Source organism: Lepus europaeus, chromosome 21, assembly GCF_033115175.1.
Source record: "Lepus europaeus isolate LE1 chromosome 21, mLepTim1.pri, whole genome shotgun sequence".
Lineage (NCBI taxonomy): Eukaryota > Metazoa > Chordata > Mammalia > Lagomorpha > Leporidae > Lepus > Lepus europaeus.
Genome location: NC_084847.1, coordinates 46,046,565 through 46,069,616, shown reverse-complemented (window position 1 = coordinate 46,069,616; position 23,052 = coordinate 46,046,565). Strand labels below are relative to the sequence as shown.

The following is a 23,052-nucleotide window of genomic DNA, read 5'->3' as shown; positions in this document are numbered from 1 at the left end:
AGTGAACCAGTGGATGGAAGACCTCTCTCTCTCTCTCTCTCTCTCTAATTCTCCCTCCCTCTCTGTGTAACTGTGACTTTCAAGTAAAATAAATAAATCTTTAAAAAAAGAGAAATGGTTATTACAGATCATTGCATTATTTGGTCATATGGCCACTAAGTTTTGCTTACCGCCAGCAAAAGACGCACTTATTTGCACACGCCAGACTTGGGGTGGTTTCCATGCAGCGATGGCTTTCAATGCCATAAAATGTATGTTTATAGCAACCTCCTCTCCCTCGGAGCATTGACTGTGACAAGAAAGAAACAAGGAATTTGAATAAAATCATCAAAGCAAAGAAAGAAAACACTAAGGCATCATTTATAAGAAGAAACCATGTGTTTTAGAACCATAAATACCCCTACTGGTTATCTGCATGATGCAGAAAATTAATATTGTCACATTACAGTGTTTTGATAGTGCTTCGGATTTTCTAAAACTCAATGAAATAAATTTGGGATTTGTTAAATCTGAAAGCTCTGTAGGGAGAACCACTGATGCCTCTGTTTTCAAATCCACTCAACTGCCTCAAATAATATTACTACAATAATATATAATGTCAGGAGATAGATAAGACAGGCTCCTAAAAAATGGGGAAGTACTCATATGCAAAAGTATTCCTGCTTTGAATAAGGGAGGGTGAGTATGGAATGAATCCTGGAAGACACTTTCTGTCAACTGAACAGGTACAATTTGAACATATTTCAGACAGCCGAGGGGACAAGCAGTCTGCATATAAGAAGGATTATTCCCAAAAGAATAGTATTTAATGTGAGGGGGGAAAAGCCCATAAAGATAGTAAGTAAGAAGGTAATTTGAAGATATTATCGCAGATCAACTTATGATTGCAATCAGGATATTATCAAGCTTTTGATGTTATCATCAGAGATTCATCCCAAAGCTTTGTGTAAGACAAGCTTGATTTCTATGAAAGTGAAAGCAATGAAACCTGAGTGGGTTATGCAAGAGGTAGGACGGTTTGGCCTTGTGACAGAAATAATATGGAATTAATAACTGCTATAGCAAACAAAGAGAATGAAAGAGGACATATAGATGGGTAGCCTTTACATACACACATACATACATCAGTGTGTTAATATTATAATACTGTCTATAATGAAAGAAAATCATACAAAACACTACCAGCTTAATTATTTTACCAGTTGATCATGAAGTCTTCTAAATTTTTTGTTGTTGTTCCGGAAAAAAGGAGTCCCTTTATCCATCACACTTAGTCCACAAATTTAAAAACAAGAGAGAGAGAGAGAGAGAGAGAGAAAGTGTAGGAAAAGTACTGCTGAGGATAACCCTGCCTACAAATTATCCTCCAAATTCCTAACAAAACATATCGAATGACACACAAAACATTTAAACCTGGCAAAGGACACCGCAAACTAAAACCAAAAGCCCACCAAATGCCAACGCTACCGAGTAATTTCCACCAAACACTATGACGGTGGAGAAACGACGTTGGAGAACCACACACTTTTTTATTGAGAAATTAATATGTATTGTTATGAGCTAAATTGTGCTTTCCCTCAACTCACACTGATGTCCTAACCTCTAATGCAACTGTATTCAGACTTTGAGGAGGTAATTAACGGTTAAATGAGGTCCCAAGAGTGGGACACTAATGTGACAGTCCAGACTGTCAGTGTCTTAACAAGAGGAAGAGAGACCAGAGACCCCTCTGCCTGCACAGAGGAAAGGTCACACAGAGAACAGAGCAGTTGGGATGGATGGAACAGCAACCTAGGCAGCCTCGCAGGACCATGGAGAGCTTCCCAAGGGGATTCACAAACTGATTACCAAAGGGAAGAAAGTTACATGGATAGAAAATGTGTGAGAAGAGGATGGCAAGGCTTTTAAATTAATTTTATCTTTAAAAACTATTGTTTTATAAAGTTCATTTGAGTCTATGATCCATTTTGAATTATAGCAGCCATTTGGGGGGTGAACCAACAGAAGGAAGACCTTTCTCTCTGTCTCTCTCACTGTCTAATTCTGCCTGTCAAATAATAATAATATTAAAAAAGATAATCCTTCTACCGTGGAACAACTTTTGTTGTGAGTCTATTTTATGATATCTATTTTCTCCATTGACCTCTGTGTCCAACATCCCAGTCCTGACTACTTCAGCAATGATGTAAGACACAGACCAGGGTTAATGATTTCCTCTCATTTCATTCTTCTCTGTCCACATTGCTTCAGCAAGTTTTAGAATATGTTTGTCTACCTCTACAATGGTAGGAATTCCATTAATCTTACAGATCAACCTGGGCAGAACTGTCATTTTGCTATATGGAGACTGCTAATTAATTCACGAGCATGATACGTCTCTCCATTTTAGATGCTCATTCATTTCTTTTACCCGCATACAGTAACTTTAAACATTCATTACTGTATATGTTTTGCTAAATGTAATCCTAAACACGTAATTTTTATATGACTGTTAATGAACTATATTTCTAATTTTCTACTACTTTAGGTGTAGAGACCTCACTTCCACTTAATTTCCTGTAACTTCTCCCCTTTCAACACTTGAAAATTGTGCTGCCATTTCTACATTGCTGCCATGGTTTCAGAAGAGAAATCTGCTAGTATTTAAATTGGCACTACCTTAGGGATACTATTATCACTTCCTTCTACCCACTTTTCAGATTTTTTTTCTCCCTCAGATCATTAATTATAAGATATTTTGGTGGCTGGCACCGTGGCTCACTAGGCTAATCCTCCACCTGCGGCACTGGCACTCTGGGTTCTAGTCCAGGTTGGGGTGCCGGGTTCTGTCCTGGTTGCTCCTCTTCCAGTCCAGCTCTCTGCTGTGGCCCAGGAAGGCAGTGGAGAATGGGCCAAGTGCTTGGGCCCTGCACCCGCATGGCAGACCAAGAAGAAGCACCTGGCTCCTGGCTTCGGATCAGCACAGCACGCTGGCCATAGCGGCCATTTGGGGAGTGAACCAATGGAAGGAAGACCTTTCTCTTTCTCTAACTCTGTCTGTTAAAAAAAAAAAAAGAAAAAAAAAAGATATTTTGGTGTGAACTCCTTTGGCTTTACCCTTGTTGGGATTCACAAAGATTCCTGAATCTATAGGTTGTCCACTGTTTCTTCAAATACAGTCATGAGCTGCGTAACATTTTAGTCAAAGACAGGACCACATATATATAGCCCCATACAGTTTCAGGTGAAAGTAATGTTTTCATCCCAAGCTGAAAAAATTTTATTGCTTAATGACATCATAGCCATCATAAATTCACAGTGTAACACGTTATCCACATGTTTGTGGTGATGCTGGTATAAACGAACCTACTGTGATTAAAGTCATAAAAACATATAGCACATACATTGCACAGTACATAATACCAGGTAATGATAAATGACTATATCACCGGTTTATGTATTTTGTAATTACATTCTTATCATAGAGTACAGTCTTTCTCCTTATAAATCTTGCTGTAAAACATATGACACATTATGCTGGCAGCAACCATATACCACTTATGCACCACACATCGTGGCAGCATCAAGAGGCCACATGAAGTAGTTCACCTACACCATCTAGGTGCACCTGACGATGCGGTGTTCAGAATGGGTCTCCACTGTGAGGCGTCCCATGCCTGGACTTTTCTGGTACCACATTTTCTTGTTCACCTTTCTCCAAGGACATAACTGTGGCATCTCTTAGTATTGCCCTATGAATCCCTAAGGTTTTTCTTAATGTTTTCATCCCAATCTATTTTTGTATCTGTTATTCAGACTGGGTAAATTGTATTGATCTGTTCTGCTCACAGATCGTTCCATCAATCTGCTAAGGTCACTGACCCTATCTTGTCATCTCTGACTGTTGAGCTTATCTGCGGGTTTTTTTTTTTTTTTTAATTTCAGTTTTGATTCTTTTCAATTTTATAATTCACTTTTGGTTTCTTTTTAACTTCTATTTCTTTGCTGAGTTCTATTTATTTGTTTCAAGACAACTTATAACTGATTGCTGCAGCATTTTTATGACAGCTATTTTAAAATCCTACTCAGTTGATTTCATCTGCTGTTGGTGTCAGTTGATTATCTTTTCTTATTCAAGTCGGATTTTCTTGATTCTTGATAGGTGTTTTTTTTTTTTTTGCCTGAATTTTTTACTTTAGCAGGTAGTCACTTTGCTTCACTTTAGCATTCAGATCCTGGCCTATTTGAGTGTGTTGTAGTTCCAACAACAGCTTAATGTTTAAAGTCCTTGCAGTATACTTTATCTTGGGCTGCCTGTGGTTCCTGCTGGTACTGCCAAGGGAGGGGGGCAGAAAGATTTTCCGCAGGTTGGCCCACTGGGGTCTCTCCATGGACAAGGGAAGTGTTAGGCCAGCAGGCTTCCCAGCCCAAGCTACTTCTGAAGCAGAGTTCTTCCCGGCTGTGCTCTCGGGCAGCCCAGCATCTCCAGGTAGAGAGTACAGTCTCAGACTGACAAGGATGAAGAGGCTCTTCCAGCTGGGCTACCTGTGGAGCAGTCCCCTCTTGAAAGTGTCAGCCAGCCAGCACAGAATCCTTGGTGGGGACAGGGAGTCTCAGCCCGCGGTGATGGAGAGACAGCATTGCCCACGCTTGGCCACTTGTCGGGGAGTGGGCCTCTCTCTCTCTTTCTGCTTCCACTTGGCCATCCTGCCATCTCCTAACAAGGAAGAGGAATTTCAGGCATAGGAAGGGAGGGTGGGCACTTACTTGCACTGGCTGCTTTTTACTGGTGAGAATCGCAATCAATCCCCTATGCCAGTGCTAATGGGCTTGCCTGATCCTGGGGAAGTGACACCTATTTTGAGCTGGGGAAGAAATGAGCCTACCGAGGTGCCCCTCTGTGGCTAGGTTAGAGCAGGAAACCTCCTCCTTGCTTTAGGTGGACAAACCTTCTCCTGCTTCTGTGTTGTTCTTCTACTTGTGGTGGTCCAAACCAGAGGGCTTCCTCTTTCTACCCTTCAGAGATATTGCTGGGTTGCCTCTTGTGACTTTCTTCAGGGTTTTTAGAGAGAAGGAGCAGGAATAAAAGGGCTTATGCCATCTTGCCCAGACCAGAAAGCCCTAGACATTACATTTTGAAAGAACTCCCATATCTGAAAATCAGTAGGATAGGTGGGTCAAAAAGGAAAAGATCTGAGAGTAATAAGCACTTAGAACTAAAAAGGATCATGAAATGAATGCAGGGAAGATATACAAAGATAGCTTCAGATTCATTCATTCATGAATTTTTGTCACAAAGACAAAATACAACTGTATGGGACTGGAGTTGCGGCATACTTATTTAAGCTGTCACCTGTGACACCAGCATCCCATATGGGCGCTGGTTCAAGTCCTGGCTGCTCTACTTCCAATCTAGCTCCCTACTAATGTACCTGGGAAAGCAATGGAGGATATCCCAAATGCTTGGTCCCCTGTACCCATGTGGGAGACCCGGATGAAGCTCCTTGCTTCATCATGGCCTAGCAATGGCTGTTGAAGCCATTTGGGGAGTGAACCAGCAGAAGGAAGACCTCTAGCTTTCCATCTCTCCTTCTCTCTCTGTAGTTCTTTCAAAGAAATAAATAAATCATTCTTAAAAAAAAAAAAAAAAAAAGAGGAAAATAAAAATGCAGCTGTAGTCCAGCAGAGCTCAGAGACTAGACTAGACTCTGCACACATCAATGTGGGGAAGAAGGTACTGGGGGATGGAGGGCTTATGTGGGGGACAGTTGGGAGATAATACCCTATGGGTCTCTGAACAGGCCTTCAAATAGAGACACTGATCACTGGTTTGCCTTTTTAAAAAAATTTATTTGAAAGGCAGAGTGACACAGAGAGAAGGCGATTAAGAGAGAGATCTCTCATCTCCTGGTTTATTCCCAAATGGCTACAATGGAAAGGGCTGAGCCAGGCTAAAGCCAGCAGCCTGGAACTCCATCTAGGTCACCCATATGGGGAGCAGGTACCCAGGCACTTGTGCCACCATCCCCTGCTTTCCCAGGTGCATTAGAGGGGAGCTGGAACAGCTGGTTTGTGAATCGGTGCTCATAAGGAATGCTGGTGTCACAGACAGTGGCTTAGCCCACTGTGCCACAATGCTGGCCCCATGGTTGCCTCCTTCTCCACTATCTTTCCCAAAATGTACAGTGAAGAGCTCAAGAAGGCAGAGAAAGCAGCTCCCTCTGAAGCAAATGGCAGGTGCATTTCTTTTCTATTATGATAAAGGTAATGTACTCCAATGAGGTCAAAGTCGGGCAGGATTGCTGCCAATTATAAAAGATCCATGTGCCCTAGCCTGGGGTTCCTCTTTCATGTGCAGCTATTACCTGGCCCCCCTGGAGCGGCTTTATAGGAACTAGGGCTCAGGGAAAAATGATGATATTCCAGCAACTACTATTACTTGTATTACCCTGGTCTTGTCTATGACCAGGAGGCTCATGTCTCCTGTCAACATGCATGAAAACTATGGCAGGCTAACTTGCTAGCTTCCAAGTAGGGTAAAAACCCAGACTTCAGTTTTTCAGACTTAAATTCAGAGATCAATGATCTACAACTCAAAAGCCAAACTGAGCCCTCTACCTAGTTTTGTAAGCAAAGTTTCAATGGAGTTGTCACCTGTGTTCATTTATTGATGGCCACCTTTGTGCTGTAATGGCAGAGCTGAGTCTTGTGAAGGAGATCATGACCCACAGGCCTAAAACAGTGAATATCTGGCTCCTTAAGGAAAAGTATATATATTGACAGTTAATACAGATATGTATTTCCTACTCTAGAAAAAAAAAAACTCCAAAGTGATCAAATCATAAAGACTATTTTCTAAGCTCTTAAGAAAGAATCCTGTAAACTAAAAAAAAAGCAAAAAAAAAAAAAAATCAAATATAAAAGGAAATGAATAAAAATACATGAAAATGTAAAATTTACATCAAAAGTTAAAGGACAACAAAGACAAATGTTTTTAATTAATGACAGATTCATACTTTGTTAACAGTTTTAACACAAGTTCATAGAGAATTGCAAGAAAAGAACTTTAGTATACACTTTGAATTGATAATGTCATTTCTAGGACTTCATGCTAAGGACACAATCTAAATGCAAATAAAATTTCATTTTTCACATAGTAACAAAAACATATTCTTCACATAGTTTTAATTAGGGAGCAAAAAAAAAAAAAAAAAAAAAACCTGGAAAGAGCCTCATTACCACCAGGTGAACGGAAAACGCAATGATGGCATGTTTGCTAAAAATTGCAGCTATTAAGAATTATGCCTGGAAAACATTTTTAATAGAAAAACATTTATGTTACAATGCTACAAAAAAACCAACTTGATACAAAATTGTATAAACAATATGATACAACAAATTGTATGTATAAACATATGCAAAACTGAATAGAGGAAAAAACACCAAAATTTTTGCACGATGGAAATATTTTATTTTCATATTTTCCTTATATTTTCTAAGGATATGTTATTTTCATAAAGAACAGAAGTAAAAATTTTTTTGAGGACAAGTGATCTGAATCATAAACCTGGAAAAAACATCTTCCACAATTCTGTGAATCTTTTCACTGCAATAAGGTCACAAGTTTAAAGCACTGTTGGATTACATTTTCCTCCATCAAAATGTGATTGCTTTTCCAATTGCAACCTGCATAATTCACCGCCACCCACCCCACTTCACACTATTGTCAAGTGCTGACAGGGTGCTTTTCCATCACTTCTTCGTGGCCTAGCACTTCAACAATAGCGATAGACCTTATGACTTTGCCTGCCCTGTCTTGTATATTATCAAAGCCCTTTTCAAAATAATGAATAAGATGCCTATTTTGGGGGTAAGCTTCCAAGATGGCGGAGTAGAGAGCGAGCTTACTGTACTACTCTAGGAGAAGAGAGCTTAAAAATAGTGGAGAAGGCAGTCTCAGAGAAGAGTCAGGGAGAAAATGGCAGAGGAAACTGTATGCAAATTAGAGGGACCCAGTGGAACCACACAGAAGGCATGGACACCCAACTCAGGACCACAGCAGGCGAGAGCCTACGCACCAGCGTTGGAAGGTGAGGTAAAACCAGACTGCAGCAGCCCAAGCCACTGGTGATAATACTGCAGGAAGAGCCTAGAGGGAACTCGGCTTGGAGCACCTTAAGGGAAAGTGTACCTGCCAAACTAGAGGAGAAACAAAAAACAACAACAACAAAAAGGAGGGGCATGTTTCTCTCGCCACAATCACCCTGCAATGCATCCTGTAACAAGCTGATACAGCAGATGCCATTTTGGACATATGTAACAGCTGGCCAGCTCATGTCTGTACCCAACAACCAGCCGAGTACACACTCCTGACTCTGGTGGGGAGAACTAACAGGGGCCTGGGTGCTCATGACTATGGGAGGCCTGTGTGCCAGGACTGTGAAAAAAAAAACAGGCTGTGAGGGAGAGCTCATGGTGTGGCTGGGACTTTGGGCAGTCACTGTGGGAGGCTCCACACGCTCAGGGCTTCCTGGTTACCTGGTGAGGGACATCGCTGGGGACTCTGAGCTTACACTGAGGACTGCACAGATCCTTTGTGTGGTCCTTACGGCAGAGTGGACGAATACTATACCCACCGGGGATAGTGCTTAGGTACTGCTCTCCTTTGAGGAGAGGAGCTCAGCTAAGTGGAATAAACCTCCCCTCTGATTTTTTTTTTTTTTTAAAAAAAGAGATTTCCCATGCCAAACCTGGGTGTGTCACCTTAGACAGACCCTTCACACTGGAGAACTGAACAGAGCTCGCTGACCACACCCTCTATATGCCTCTAGATATTCACAGAAAGAAGACACTCCACTAGTCTACAGAAGCTTAGCACAAAGATAAAAGCCACCACATCAAAAAAAAAAAAAAAAAAAAAGAAGAAGAAGAAGAAACCAACTAGTGAGTATCTCCATAAATGCCAAATAACAAACACACCAATTCAAGAAACAAGATTAAGGAAGGCAACATGATGCCCCCAAAAGAACAGAACACTTCAATATTAGACTGTGAAGAGGAGATTGAAGAATTCCAGAAATGGAATTCAAAAAAATTAATCATAAGATTACACAGAGATAATCCCAAGCAAATGCAAGAACTACTGAAATTTGTACATGACAGGAAAGAAAATTACTCCCACGAAATTGAAACCTTAAAGAGAAATAAAAATAGGGGCTGGTGTTGTGGCATAGTAGGTTAACCCTCGGCCTGTGGTGCTGGCATCCCATATAGGCGCCGGTTCTAGTCCTGGCTGCTCCTCTTCCAATCCAGCTCTCTGCTGTGGCCTGAAAAAAACAGCAGAAGATGGCCCAAGTGCTTGGGCCCTTGCACCTGCATGGGAGACCAGGAAGAAGCACCTGGCTCCTGGCTTCAGATCAGTGCAGCTCTGGCTGTTGCAGGCATTTGGAGAGTGAACCAATGTAAGGAAGAATTTTCTGTCTCTCCCTCTTACTATTTATAACTCTATTTCTCAAATATAAATAAATAAAATCTTTAAAAATAAAGAGAAATAAAAATGACATGAAGAATTTAATAGAACAAATAAAAAAGTGCAGTGGAAGCCTTAACAAAAGAATCAGAGAATCAGAAGGAAGAATATTGGACTTAGAAGACAAACCACAGTAAATTATAGTCAGACAAAAAAACAAGAGGAAATTAGAAAACTAAAAACCATTGTTGGTAATCTACAGGATACTAGGTTCCAGGAGTTCCTGAAGGTGTGGCAAGAAGGATTTGAAGGCCTTTTTAGTAAAATAATAACAGAAAACTTCCCTAATTTAGGGAAAGAAAGGGACATCCAAGTATAGGAAGCACAAAAACCATGATTATCTCAATAGATGCAGAGAAAGCATTTGATAAATGCTTTATATGAAACTCTAAGCAAATTGGGTATAGAAGGAACATTCCACAACACAATCAAGGCAATTTATGACAAACCCAGAGCCAGCATCCTATTGAATGCGGAAAAGTTGAAAGGATTTCCACTGAGATCCAGTACCAGACAGGGATGCCCACTCTCACCACTGCTATTCAATACAGTTCTGGAAGTTTTAGCCAGACCCATTAGGCAAGAAAAAGAAATCAAAGGGATACAAATTGGGAAGGAGGAAGTCAAACTATCCCTATTTGCAGATGACATGATTCTATATATAGGGGATCCAAAAACTCCACTAAGAGACTATTGGAACTCACAGAAGAGTTTGCAAAGTAGCAGGATATAGAGTCAATACACAAAAATCAACAGCCTTTGTATATACAGACAATGCCACGGCTGAGAAAGAACTTCTAAGATCAATCCCATTCACAATAAATTTAACCAAGGATATCAAAGATCTCTACGATGAGAATTACAAAACATTAAAGACAGAAATAGAAGAAGATACCAAAAAAAAAAAAAAAAAAGGAAAAATTTTCCATGTTCGTGGACTGGAAGAATCAGTATCATCAAAATGTCCATTCTTCTGAAAACAATTTATAGATTCAATGCAATACCAATCAAAGTACCAAAGACATTCTTCTCAGATCTATAAAAAATGCTGCTGAAATTCTTATAAAAACACATGAAAACTGGAATAGCTAAAGCAATCTTATACAATAAAAAAAGGCATCACAATATCAGATTTCACGACATACCACAAGGCATTTATAATCAACATAACCTGATACTGGTACAAAAACAGATGGATAGATCAAGGAACATAACAGAAATGCCAGAAATCAATCCAAGCATCTACAACCAACTAATCTTTTACAAAGGAGTTAAATCAATCCCTGGAGCAAGGACAGTCTCTTCAACAAATGATGCTGGGAAAACTGGATTTCCACATGCAGAAGTCTGAAGCAAGACTCCTACCTTACACCTTAGACAAAAATCCACTCAACATGGATTAAAAATCTAAATTTATGACCCAACATCATCAAATTATTAGAGAACATTGGAGAAACCCTGTAAGACAGTGGCACAGGCAAAGACTTCTTGGAAAATACCCCAGAGGTATAGGCAATCAAAGCACAAATTAACAAATGGGATTACATCAAAGTGAGAAGTTTCTGCACTGCAAAAGAAACACTCAGGAAAGTAAAGAGGCAACTGACAGAATGGGAGAAATTATTTACAAACTATGCAGCTGATAAAGGATTAATAACCAGAATATAGAAAGATATCAAGAAACTCCACAACAACAAAACAACCAAGTTAAGAAATGGGCAAAGAACTTAAACAGACATTTTTCAAAAGAGGAAATCCAAATGGCCAACAGACACATGAGAAAATTTTCAGAATCATTAGCCGTAAGGGAAATGCAAATCAAAACCATAGTGAAGTTTCATCTCAACCAAGTTAGAATGGCTTTCATACAGAAATCAACAATCAACAAATGCTGGCAAGTGTTAAAGTGAACATATAGATAGGATTAAGCGTTAATGTGATCATATAAATAGGATCAAGTGTCTGGTAATAATAATAGAATTAAAAAGGAGAGATGTTCCAACATGGGAAATCAGTCCACAAAGTAGACTCAGAATTACTATCTCCATAAGTAGCATTCTGAACTCAGAATCAGCCTTTAAGGCATTCTAGCCTGGCTGAAAAGCCCATGAGAGCATTTTAGGCATGGAAAGTCAAGACACTGTGGCAAAAATTGTTCTACATGAGGGACCAACAAAGAAGGAGGCACCTTTCTCTGAAGGGAGATGAGAACTCCCACTTTGTTCATGGCCTTGTATAAATAATGATAGAGTCTGTGGACTCAAAAGGCTTCTATAGCCTTGGCAGCTCATGACAAGAACCTCGGGTGATCAATGATGTCATAAATAAAAGTATCAATTGTTAAATAAACAACAGGAGTCACTGTGTACTTCATCCACACGTGGGACTTCTGTCCTTAATGAGCTGTACAATGAGAATTAACGGTAAAACTTGTCTTCAAACAGTACTTTATACTTTGTGTGTTTGTGGGGGAACCAACTGTTGAAATCTTTACTTAGTTTAGAGTTGGTCTTCTGTATATAAAGATAATTAAAAATGAATCTTAATGAAGAATGGGATGGGAGAGGGAGTAGGATGTGGGATGAGCGTGTGGGTGAGAGGGCGGGTATGGGGGAAAAATTGCTATATTCCAAAAGCTGTACCTATGAAATTTATATTTATTAAATAAAAGCTTTCTAAAAAAAAGTTCTACATGAAGGATCTCTGTGAGTGAAACCCCAGTGGAAAGAAGTGGCCATCACAGAAGGATGTTCTTTTCTCTGAAGGGAGGAGAGAACTTCCACTTTGGTTATGGCCTTGTCTGAGTACTGACAGAGTCTGTGGATTCAAAAGGCTTCCATAGACTAGGCAGCTCATGTCATGAGACTTGGGTGGTCACTTATATCATACGTAAGAGTGTTAACTGTTAAATTAAAAACAGGAGTCACTGTGTATTAACTCCCTCTACAGGAGCTCTGTCCTTAATGAGTTGCATTATGGGAATTAATGGTAAAACTTGTTCTGGAACATTTTTTTTTTTTTTTTATGTGTGTGTGCAAATTGTTGAAATCTTTACTTAGTACAGAGTTGGTCTTCTGTGTAGAAAGTTAATTGAAGATGAATCTTAATGGAGAATGGGATTGGGAAAGGCAGAGGGAGGAGGAGGAGGGGTGGCAGTGTGGGTGGGTGGGCAGGTATGGTGGGAAGAATAACTATATTCCTAAAGTTGTACTTAAGAAATTTGTATTCATTAAATAAAAGGTTTCTTTAAGCAAAACAAAAAACAAAGAGAGGCAGGCGCTGTGGCTTAACAGGCTAATCCTCCGCCTTACGGTGCCGGCACACCGGGTTCTAGTCCCGGTTGGGGCGCCAGAGTCTATCCCGGTTGCCCCTCTTTCAGGCCAGCTCTCTGCTATGGCCCGGGAAGGCAGTGGAGGATGGCCCAAGTGCTTGGGCCCTGCACCCGCATGGGAGACCAGGATAAGCACCTGGCCCCTGGCTTCGAATCAGCGCGATGCGCTGGCCACGGTGGCCATTGGAGGGTGAACCAATGGCAAAAAGGAAGACCTTTCTCTCTGTCTCTCTCTCTCACTATCCACTCTGCCTGTCAAAAACAAAACAAAACAAAACAAAACAAAGCAAAGAGAATACCTAAAAAAGTTCATGATAAGTGGAATGAAAACATGAGTTTACAGGGCAAGTATTAAACCTAGAGAGTAAGACACTTGATTATATATCAGAATGCCCTAGCTTGCTACCTGGCTCCAGGACCCGACTCCAGATGCATGCTAATGCAGTCTCTGGGAGACAGTGATAATGGTTCAAGTAATTGGATTCTTGCCACCCATCTGGGAGATTTGGGTTGAGTTCCCAGGTCTTGGTTTCAGCCTGGCTCAGCCCTGGCTATTGTAGCCATTTGGGCTCTGTCTCTGTGTCCCTCTCTATGTATTTCTCTCTGCCACTTAAATAAATAAATGAATATTAAAAAAATGCCTATTTTTGAAAGTTCTCCAAAGCCAACAATCTCTGGTTTTAACACTACATCTTTCTATTTAAATCTGCTAGTGTCCCAGACATACATGGAATTATGGAAATTTGACTGCCACTCAAGAAAGACAATCAACACATGCCAACTCTGAAATAACCCCAAACATTGAATAGCAAAGAAAAACTTTAAAGCGGCCATTATTATAGGAGAAGGACACCAGAGGAAAATCAGTGAACTTGAAAAATAATGAACAAAAAGTATCATTCTGAGGAATATAGGAAAATAGCTGGGGAAAAAAGGAACAGAGGCTTTGGGACATGTGGGAAAATATCACAAGATCTAACACTTGTCTTGCTGGAGTCTAACAAGAAGAGGAGATATACACAAAAATCATTTAAAGAGACAGCGATCTAACAGCTCTCAGATTTGGTCTTAAATTTACACATTTAGTAAATTCAGGGAAACACAAATAGGACAAACTCAAAACCTAAAACAGAAACCCTTACTGAGAAAAATAAGCAAACTGCTGATAACAACCCCTTTCAACTATACCTTACTTAAAGTTGACCATGTGACTCTTGGCAGTTAACTGAAGTGGGGGCAGTCTTGTAGGACTGAGTCCTTAACCTGTGATGTGATGCCAACTCTGGGTAGACAGCATCAGAACTGAACCATCACTGGACACCCAACTGGTGTGCAGAGACTGATACATATTATCGTAGACATGTTATTCATTACAAAGAACACTCCTGATCTCTATTACTCAGGAAATTCTGATGGTTTTAGAAACTCTTGTGTTAGGTGCCAAGACAAAAGATCAAATATGGATTTTCCATGTCACACTGTTAGAATGCTAAATGCATATGTGCATTTATTTATTTATGATGTACACATATCATAAAATATATCACATGATAAATCTATTTTTCAAACTAGGACAGTGCAATGGTAAGTATGACAAAACCAGACAGTCAATTAAGTCATTTTGTCAAATACAAGTACTCCTCTACCAATACCCTTAAAGCCACATTTTTCTGGCTGAAACAACCTTCTGCTCTCCAGGATTACATCCACATCACAGAGGTTTAAGAGAATGAACCAAGAAGGGGGTAGTATTTCATTATTCTATTTCAGTGGTCAATGTTAACATCACTAACAGTAAGTCAACCACATATTAGGCCTATTTGTGTGATACAATATATACCACAGTAATGTAATCAACATTGTGATAAATTGTTATGAAGGGCCAGCATTGTGGCACAGAAGATTAAACCACAGCTTGCAACTCCAGCATCCCACATAGGAGCACCAGTTCAGCTTCTGGGTGCTCACTTCTGATCCAGCTAATGTGCTACCCCAAATATCTGGGACCTGCCACCCACACAGGGAACCCAGATGGAGTTCCGGGCTCCTGGCTCAGCCCCAGCAGCCATGGCTATCTGAGGAATGAACCAGAGGATGGAAGATCTCTTTGTCTCTCTCCCACTTCTCTGTCACTCTACTTTTCTTTTTTAAAAGATTTATTTATTTATTTGAAAGTCAGATTACACAGAGAGAAGAGAGAGAGAGAGAGAGAGAAAGAGAGAGGTCGCCCATCCACTGGTTCACTCCCCAATTGGTCGCAATGGCCAGAGCTGCGCCGATCCGAAGCCAAGAGCCAGGAGCTTCTTCCGGATCTCCCACGTGGGTGCATGGGCCCAAGGACTTGGGCCATCTTCTGCTGCTTTCCCAGGCCAAAGCAGAGAGCTGGATAGGAAGTGGAGCAGCTGGGTCTTGAACCAGTGCCCATATGGGATGTCGGTACTTCAGGTCAGGGCGGTAACCCGCTGAGCCACAGCACTGGCCCCCACTCTACTTTTCAACTAAATCAATTATTTTTATAAAAATGTAGTATGGTGCTGGCATTGTGGCACAGCAGGTTGAGCTGCTGCCTGTGACACTGGCATCCCATATGAGCACCAGTTCAAGTTAAAGCTGCTCCACTTCTGATCACTTCTGAACTCCCTGCTAATGGTAAACTGGTAACACCTTTCAGAGGGATGCAGAAGAGGGCTTTCAAAGGAGAGGAGTCAGCAGTTACTTTCCCATCGTGAGAAACAACACTTTGGATGGTTTCTGAGCAGGGCAATTTCTTATTTTATAAGGCAAAAAAGTAGAAGATGTCACTGTGCCTTTCAAATAAATAAATCTTTAAAAAAAAGTGCTAAGAATCAAGCTTATTCAGAGCAAATACTAGCGATAAGGAATTATGCCCCTAAAGCAAACATATCATCACAAAGAAACAAACAGATTTCTGCTTTTTGCTGGAAGTCTGGATATTATGCCTGGTCTTCTAAAAACAGAAGACTGGACTTGATCATAAGAGACTTAATAAACATAACCAAATGAAATGCAAGGTCCTACATTACATATTATGTTGGACAAATTAGCTAACAATGGTCATTTGGGGTCAATTCAGAAAATCTGAATATGTTCTAAGGATTAGATGAAAGTGTACTGAAAAGGAAAATGGAGATCACTGAATGAAGAAAACAGTTTACAAACCAGTATACACAGAGTATTCTCATTCAGGTTAAAATAAACATACATACTCATACAGTCTGTGTGCTGAGATATTAATAGCACTGGTCTCATGTGGTAGAAAGATAATGCATTACTTTTTTAGCCTTATTTGTCTAAATTTTCTCATATACTTTAATGTACACATATTATTTCTATACTATTACAAGGTCACTGCTTAAAATGAATCAGCACATACACTGCAATAGGCATAATAGAGCACATGCATAACATCTGTGCTATGAGGAAGAAACTGGTAACAACTTTCAGAGGGATGCAGAACTAGCCTTTCCAAAGAGAGCAGTCAACAGTTACTCTCCCATTGTGAGAAACAACATTTTGGAGTTTCTGAGCAGGGCAATTTCTTTTTTTGAAAGATAAAAAACAGAGATCTTCTATCCACTTCCCAAAAGCCTACAACAGCCAGGATTAGGTCAGGTTCAAACCAGGAGCCAGGAACTCAATCCTGGTCTCCCATTAGAATGGCAGGGACTGAAGCACTTGAGTCATCACCTGCTGCCTCCCAGGGTGTACCTCGGCAGGAAGTTAGAACTGAGAGTACTGCATAGACTTAAACCTAGGCATTCCAATATAGGATGCAGGTGTCTCAAGGGGCATCCTAACTGCCGTGCCAAATGTCTGCCAGGACTTGATACACCACTCATGACTGCTGACTCTGGTTTTCAAGATCTGCTTCCATCAGATTCCATGGGAAGGTGTGTGGACACAACACACACACACAACAGGTGTGTACAACTGTTAGACAGTTCTATGTGTTCGAGGGAGACATAATGTCTCCTCTATTGCAGAGGGAAGATTTGTGTCTTCAGCAGAATGGTAAAGGTAATGCCTCTCTCACAGCCAAAGCTTGGGCAGATTTATGAGCAGCCCTCTTAAAAGACTGGGGGTTTCCTAATAAGCTCAGGGTTCCCCAGTAGTATCACAAATCTACTCTGTGTCCAGCATACCCCTAGGTCTACCTCCATCAGCTGCAGGCATTTGGGAGGCAGGGAACCAATGTTCACATAAAAATCAAACTGCCAGCAGTGCTCTGACTCTGACTCATGAGTCCTGTGTCCTCTGCCAGGCTAACCTGTTAGCTCTAAATTGGGTAAAACACAGACCCTCCATGATTCTTGATAGTAAACACTACCACCCCAGCTCCTTAGAGTCTCCATGCTGCAGCAACACAGCCCACTGGGGCTACTGATCCTTATTATCAAGGGGAAACACAGCTACTGGCACAAAATGAAAGCAAGGAGAATGCTGTCTTGGAACCCAAGGGGATCTCTCTGGTGTCTCGCAGCTTTCTCACGTACAGTAATAAAAGTGAAGATTACAGGAGGAGCCACACTACTGTAACTGGCAGACTCGAGTGCCCCGCTGGTAAGGAGCCACCATCACGTCAGGTATTGATGGAACACCAAGGAAACACGACTTCACTGCCTAGTGGCAGGAGGAAGTTACAAATACTGTGACCAGGTGAGCAGGTGCAAACATGAGGACTGATGTAACCATGCTTATTACTATTTCCCTCTCCTCCAACTCTTTCACATCAGATCATTCCGTGGTAATCAGTTAAAGTGCAGATCTCAAAAGAGTACCCTCCCCTGTTAAGGAGAAAAATAAAAACGGCCTCCCTCACAGGAGGAACAGCTACAAACAGGTTAGGCAGAAACAAATGTGCTGCTTATGCTATTATGTGAAAACATCAATACAGGTAGAAGAATGTCTATAGATGCTGAGTCTATTGTCTGTTAACAGTTGGTCCTCTGTCTGCCCTTCTAAGCAGAGGCCGGAATTCCAAATACCCTATTTCTCAGATTCCTTTATCGAAGAGTTGTATTTCAGATTCCACCAAGAAGAGGTACCTATGCAACATTTGGGAGTCAAAAACTGAGAAACCGTTACGTCTCTCTGGCTGCGGCTGGAACACCCAGGCATATACAACAGACATCAAGTTTGTAGAGGCTTCCGGGCAAGCTCCTGAGACACACTCATCTTATTCTGCCAACAAGATCAAACCAAGGTCCTGGGAGTCCAGGATTTTCGATATCCTCCAGGCAGGAGCAGTTCGCCTGACCGTCACTGCCCCAGGGCCCTTTGAAGGTTTTGTAAGCTTTTACTTAATTCACCTTATTAAATCTGTTCTTGCCACAACACCCAGAGTTGTTTCTGCTTTCCTGACTGAATAAACTTTGGTCACTTGGAAGCTGAAACGGAGAAGAGAAGATGAAACTGGGGGAGTGAGCCAGCAAGAGAAAAGATATCCCTTTCCCCTGCTCAAGACAAGATAAACTACAACACACAGTGCATGAATGTTAAAGCAGAAAATAAAGCCCAGGGACAGGAGCTTTGGCACCGCGGGTTAAGCTGCTGCCTGCGATGCCAGTATCCCTTATCAGAGCACCAGTTAGAGTCCTGGCTGCACTACTTCCTACCCACCTCCCTGCTGATGTGCCTGGGAAAGAGTGGAGGACTGCCCAACTACCTGGGCCTGTGCCACCCACGTGGGAGCTCAGGGTGGAGTTCTGAGCTCCTGGTGTTGTCCTGGCTCAGCCCCAGCAGCTGTAGCCTTTTGGGGAGTGAGTCAGCTGCTGGAAGAGTGCTCTCTCTCTCTCTCTCTCTCTCTGTCACTCTGACAAGGAAGGAAGGAAGGAGGGAGGGGAGGAGGGAAGGAAGGAGGGAGGCAGGGAGGCAGGGAGACAGGGAGGGAGGGAGGGAGGGAGGCAGGCAGGCAGGCAGGCAGGCTGGCTCAACAAGTGGATTAAAACTATACTAAGTATATTGGGGCCGGCACTGTGGCACAGTGGAAAAAGCCGCCACCTGCAGTGACGGCATCCCATATGGAAGCCAATTCCAGTTCCAGCTGCTCCACTTCCGATCCAGCTCTCTGCTATGGCCTGGGAAAGCAGTAGAAGATAGCCAAGTCCTTGGGCCCCTGCACTCGTGTGGGAGACCCAGCAGAAGCTCCTGGCTCCTGGCTTCGGATTGGTGCAGCTCTGGCCGTTGCATCCAACTGGTGAGTGAACCAGCAGAAGCAAGACCTCTCTCTCTCTCTCTCTCGACCTCTGCCTCTCCTTCTCTCTCTGTGTAACTCTCACTTTCAAATAAATAAATAAATATTTAACAAAAAATATATACTAAGTATAATCTTCCTTGGGCTCAAAGGCATATTCCAGTCATCCACACAATGTTTACTAAGAGATTACTACATGTTAGAATTCTACTCTTGGGGGGGCCGGTGCCGTGGCTCACTTGGTTAATCCTCCACCTGCGGCGCCAGCATCCCATATGGACACTGGGTTCTAGTCCCGGTTGCTCCTCTTCCAGTTCAGCTCTCTGCTGTGGCCCGGGAAGGCAGTGGAGGATGGCCCAAGTGCTTGGGCCCTGCACCTGCGTGGGAGACCAGGAGGAAGCACCTGGCTACTGGCTTCGGGTCGGCGTAGCTCTGGCCGTTGCAGCCATTTGGGGAGTGAATCAATGGAAGGAAGACCTTTCTCTCTCTCTCTCTCACTGTAACTCTACCTGTCAAATAAATAAATAAAAAAATTAAAAAAAAAAATAAGAATTCTACTCTTGGTACTAGAAATAGTAACAAATACTCTTAGGTTGGAATATGAGAGATGACAAGGGAAGAAAGGAGATAAACAATAAACAAAGATACAAATGGAAATAAATACTATGGAGAAATCTGAAGTGGTGTAAGGGAATAAAGGGAAGGTTGGGATTTTACATAAGATGGTCAAGGGAAATGCTCTCTGATAGGGGCTCTGTGAGCAGAGCCCTAACTGTAAGACAGAGGGAGACCAAAAAGCAGGGAGGACTTGGGCCTGGTATGTTCAGGGAAGAGTAAAAAGGTGAGGATGGCTGGGCTGAAACCTGAGAGAGCAGAACACACGGGGCCTTGGAGGTGACTGTAAGGACTCCAGCTTTCAGTCTGCCTGAGATGGAAACCTCTGAGGGCTCTGAGTGGAAGGACAGGATCTGGTGCATCTGGCTTCCAGGTAGGGAAGACACCAGAGAATGACAAAAGTGGAGCCAGGGAGGGCAAAGACCACTGAGCCAACAACAGGGACAAACCACAGGGACTTGGGTAAGGAATGGCAGTATAGTAGGTGAACTCTGGATATATTCTGGGAGAAAAGATTTGCTCATGGAATAAATTTGGGAGACGAAAAAACAGAAAAGAAAAATATGACTCCTGGGTTCTTGGCCTGAGCAACTGAAAGTACAGAGTCGCCATTTTTGAAGAGCTAAGAGGGAAATGGAATTAGGAGGAGAATTAGTGACTGAATTAAGTCTGAAATACCTATTACAAACGCAAAGTGATATGCTGACTAAGAAGCAAGGGGGAGGGCGCCGTGGCTCAATAGGCTAATCCTCCGCCTGCGGCGCCAGCACACTGGGTTCTAATCCCGGTTGGGGCGCCGGATTCTGTCCCGGTTGCCCCTCTTCCAGGCCAGCTCTCTGCTATGGCCCAGGAAAGCAGTGGAGGATGGCCCAAGTGCTTGGGCCCTGCACCCTGTGGGAGACCAGGAGGAAGCACCTGGCTCCTGGCTTCGGATCAGCGTGATGCGCTGGCCGCAGTGCACCGGCTGCAGCGGCCATTGGAGGGTGTATCAACGGAAAAGCAAGACCTTTCTCTCTGTCTCTCTCTCACTGTCCACTCTGCCTGTCAAAAATAAAAAAATAAAAAAAAAAAAAAAAAAAAAAAAAAAAGCAAGGGGGAGCCACGTAGGCTTCTGAGAAGGAGCAGGGAGACATGGTCTGTACTTCAAAGATTAATCTGGCTAATGTCAGAGAAGCTGAGCACAAGAATGCTGCTTCAAAAGTTATTATTACTCTTGTATATATTGTTAACTTTTATAGCCAGCACACTGATGAAAAAAATCTATCTTGTAATAATGACATGCAGAAATCGTTTATTTCAAGGTTACCTGTCATTTTAAAATGTTACTCTGAAACAGTCACCAGACATCTCTCATCCCCTTGTACTGCCATTTGTTTCCTATCTATCCTCTATCCCCACTGCTGCCTAAGGGATGCAGACTCCACAGTCGGCTCACAAATTGGAGACAGGATGTAGGTCTCAACACGATGTGAGATTTCAAAACAGGAAATGTATTTTTGGTGGTGTTCCATCTCTACCAAGTCACAATGCGGAAAACTGTTCAGATTCGACATAAAGGAGACTCGGGCTTCTTTTGCCAATATACTACTTTCTTATTTTCTCCATTGTGAGATCATTCTTTGGTCTGTTAGCCCTACTTTAACTAAAGCTGTTTCCATCCTTGTCTTATCATATGTAAGTGAGCCTAGCTTCTTGTTACTTCTTGTAAGAGATAATGTGCAGTTTTTTTTATTTCTCCTAAATCTAAATTTCTCCACTGTAACAGGTGCAAGCAGATAATTACTTCCTTATACCTTCCAATGCAACAGTGTCAGAGCATCTCCATACACAAATACATAATGTTTAATATAAGGTCCTTTCCTTTTCTCTCGTTATATTATAGCTTGAGCAAAACACTGATTTTAAAAAACAATGCTTGTGATATTAAATTGCATCTAAACTTAATTTAGCAATAGTAAAAGAAATGTTATAAAATAATGGCTATAAACAGAAGGCACTGGGTCTGCTAATACTGAAAAATCAGTGGACTGGAAAAAAGGAATCTGAGATATGAGAAGCATTAAAAAATAAATGAAAATATAATAGGGCTTACTTAGCACATTACCAAGAGTAGATGGAACAACACCAAGAGCCAGCAGTGTCAACTGCTGGAATATTACTGCTCCTTAGGATGAGGGCAGAAGAGCAAGGGGGAAACAAGGAACGGGAAGTCTGCGGAGCAGCTGGCATTAAAAGGCTGCACAGAGATATACTGAGATTGCTCAATACTCTGACAACTTTAGGGGCTAGAATTGGATTCTCTTTTTGGGAGGCCCACTGATTTCACTGATATAACAAGCAAATGGCAAGATGGGCAGGGGCATTAGGTAGAAAGACAAGGATAGAGGGGTGTTTTCTGTAAAGTTACAGAGGGCACAACAGAAAAGGCTGGTCAAAGGAGAGGCCAGAATCACATTGGAAGGGGCATACAGAAATGGAACGTTAGCAGGAAACAGTAGCAAGAAGCTAGGGTAGAAATGTTTAAGAACAGGAAAGAAGGATATAAAAAATTAAGCATGACTGAAAGAAGAAAGGTTATTTAGAAATGTCAGATTTGAACTAATCAATAACGGCGATGAGGCTGAGAACAGTTCTGCATGGGGAACCTGACCCAGGACAGGACAGGTAGGAAAAAGATCTGCAAGACAGGACTGGAGGGCCTGATCATTAGGAGCTGAGTGCAGTCGGCCTGCAATAACACAGTCCCTGGGGACACAGCCACCAACAGTGGCAGGAGAAGCAAATCGTACATGTGATAAAGAACTATTATTATCCACAGAGAAAGAACTCTGACAATCCCACACGATAAATAACCCAAAGTTAAGATTGCCAAATGACTTAAAGAGACTTTTCTCCCAAGAAGATATACAAACATCCATTAAACAAATAAAAAAGATGTTCAGCATCACCGGTCATCAGGAAAGCCAACGCATCTATGAATGTCACTTCACAGTCACTATGCTGTAACCAACAAATGTTGTTTGGGTGCAGAGACACTGAAACCCTCATGCACTGCTGCTGAGAATGTCCAGTGGTACCCTCACTATGCAAACTGGGAACATTCCTCAAGTGATTGAAAATATCAGGTCGCGGTGATCCTTCTGGGAAAATGGGCATATATATAAATACTGACACAAGCTTTTGTGGAACAATGTTGCTAGAGATTTTGCTCACAACAGACAAAACTGAAAACAGACCAGATGTCTATGCACAGAACAGAAAACACGTATATTCATGCAACAGAATACTACTGAGCAATAAAAGTGAATGAACTGATGATAAGTGCTATAGCATGAATGTAGCTCAGAAACATTATACTGGACTTCCAAAAATCACAATGACTAA

General features: G+C 41.8%; 1 protein-coding gene across 3 annotated transcripts in view; it reads right to left on the bottom strand.

Moving 5' to 3' along the window:
• Window positions 1–23,052, bottom strand: part of LOC133750638 (S-adenosyl-L-methionine-dependent tRNA 4-demethylwyosine synthase TYW1) — a 221,777-nt gene that overhangs the window by 145,223 nt on the left and 53,502 nt on the right. For all 3 annotated transcript variants that reach the window (XM_062180247.1, XM_062180248.1, XM_062180246.1), the window contains exon 10: window positions 171–289. In XM_062180247.1, the coding sequence (XP_062036231.1) occupies window positions 171–289 (119 nt within the window). The remainder of the gene's footprint in view (window positions 1–170; window positions 290–23,052) is intronic.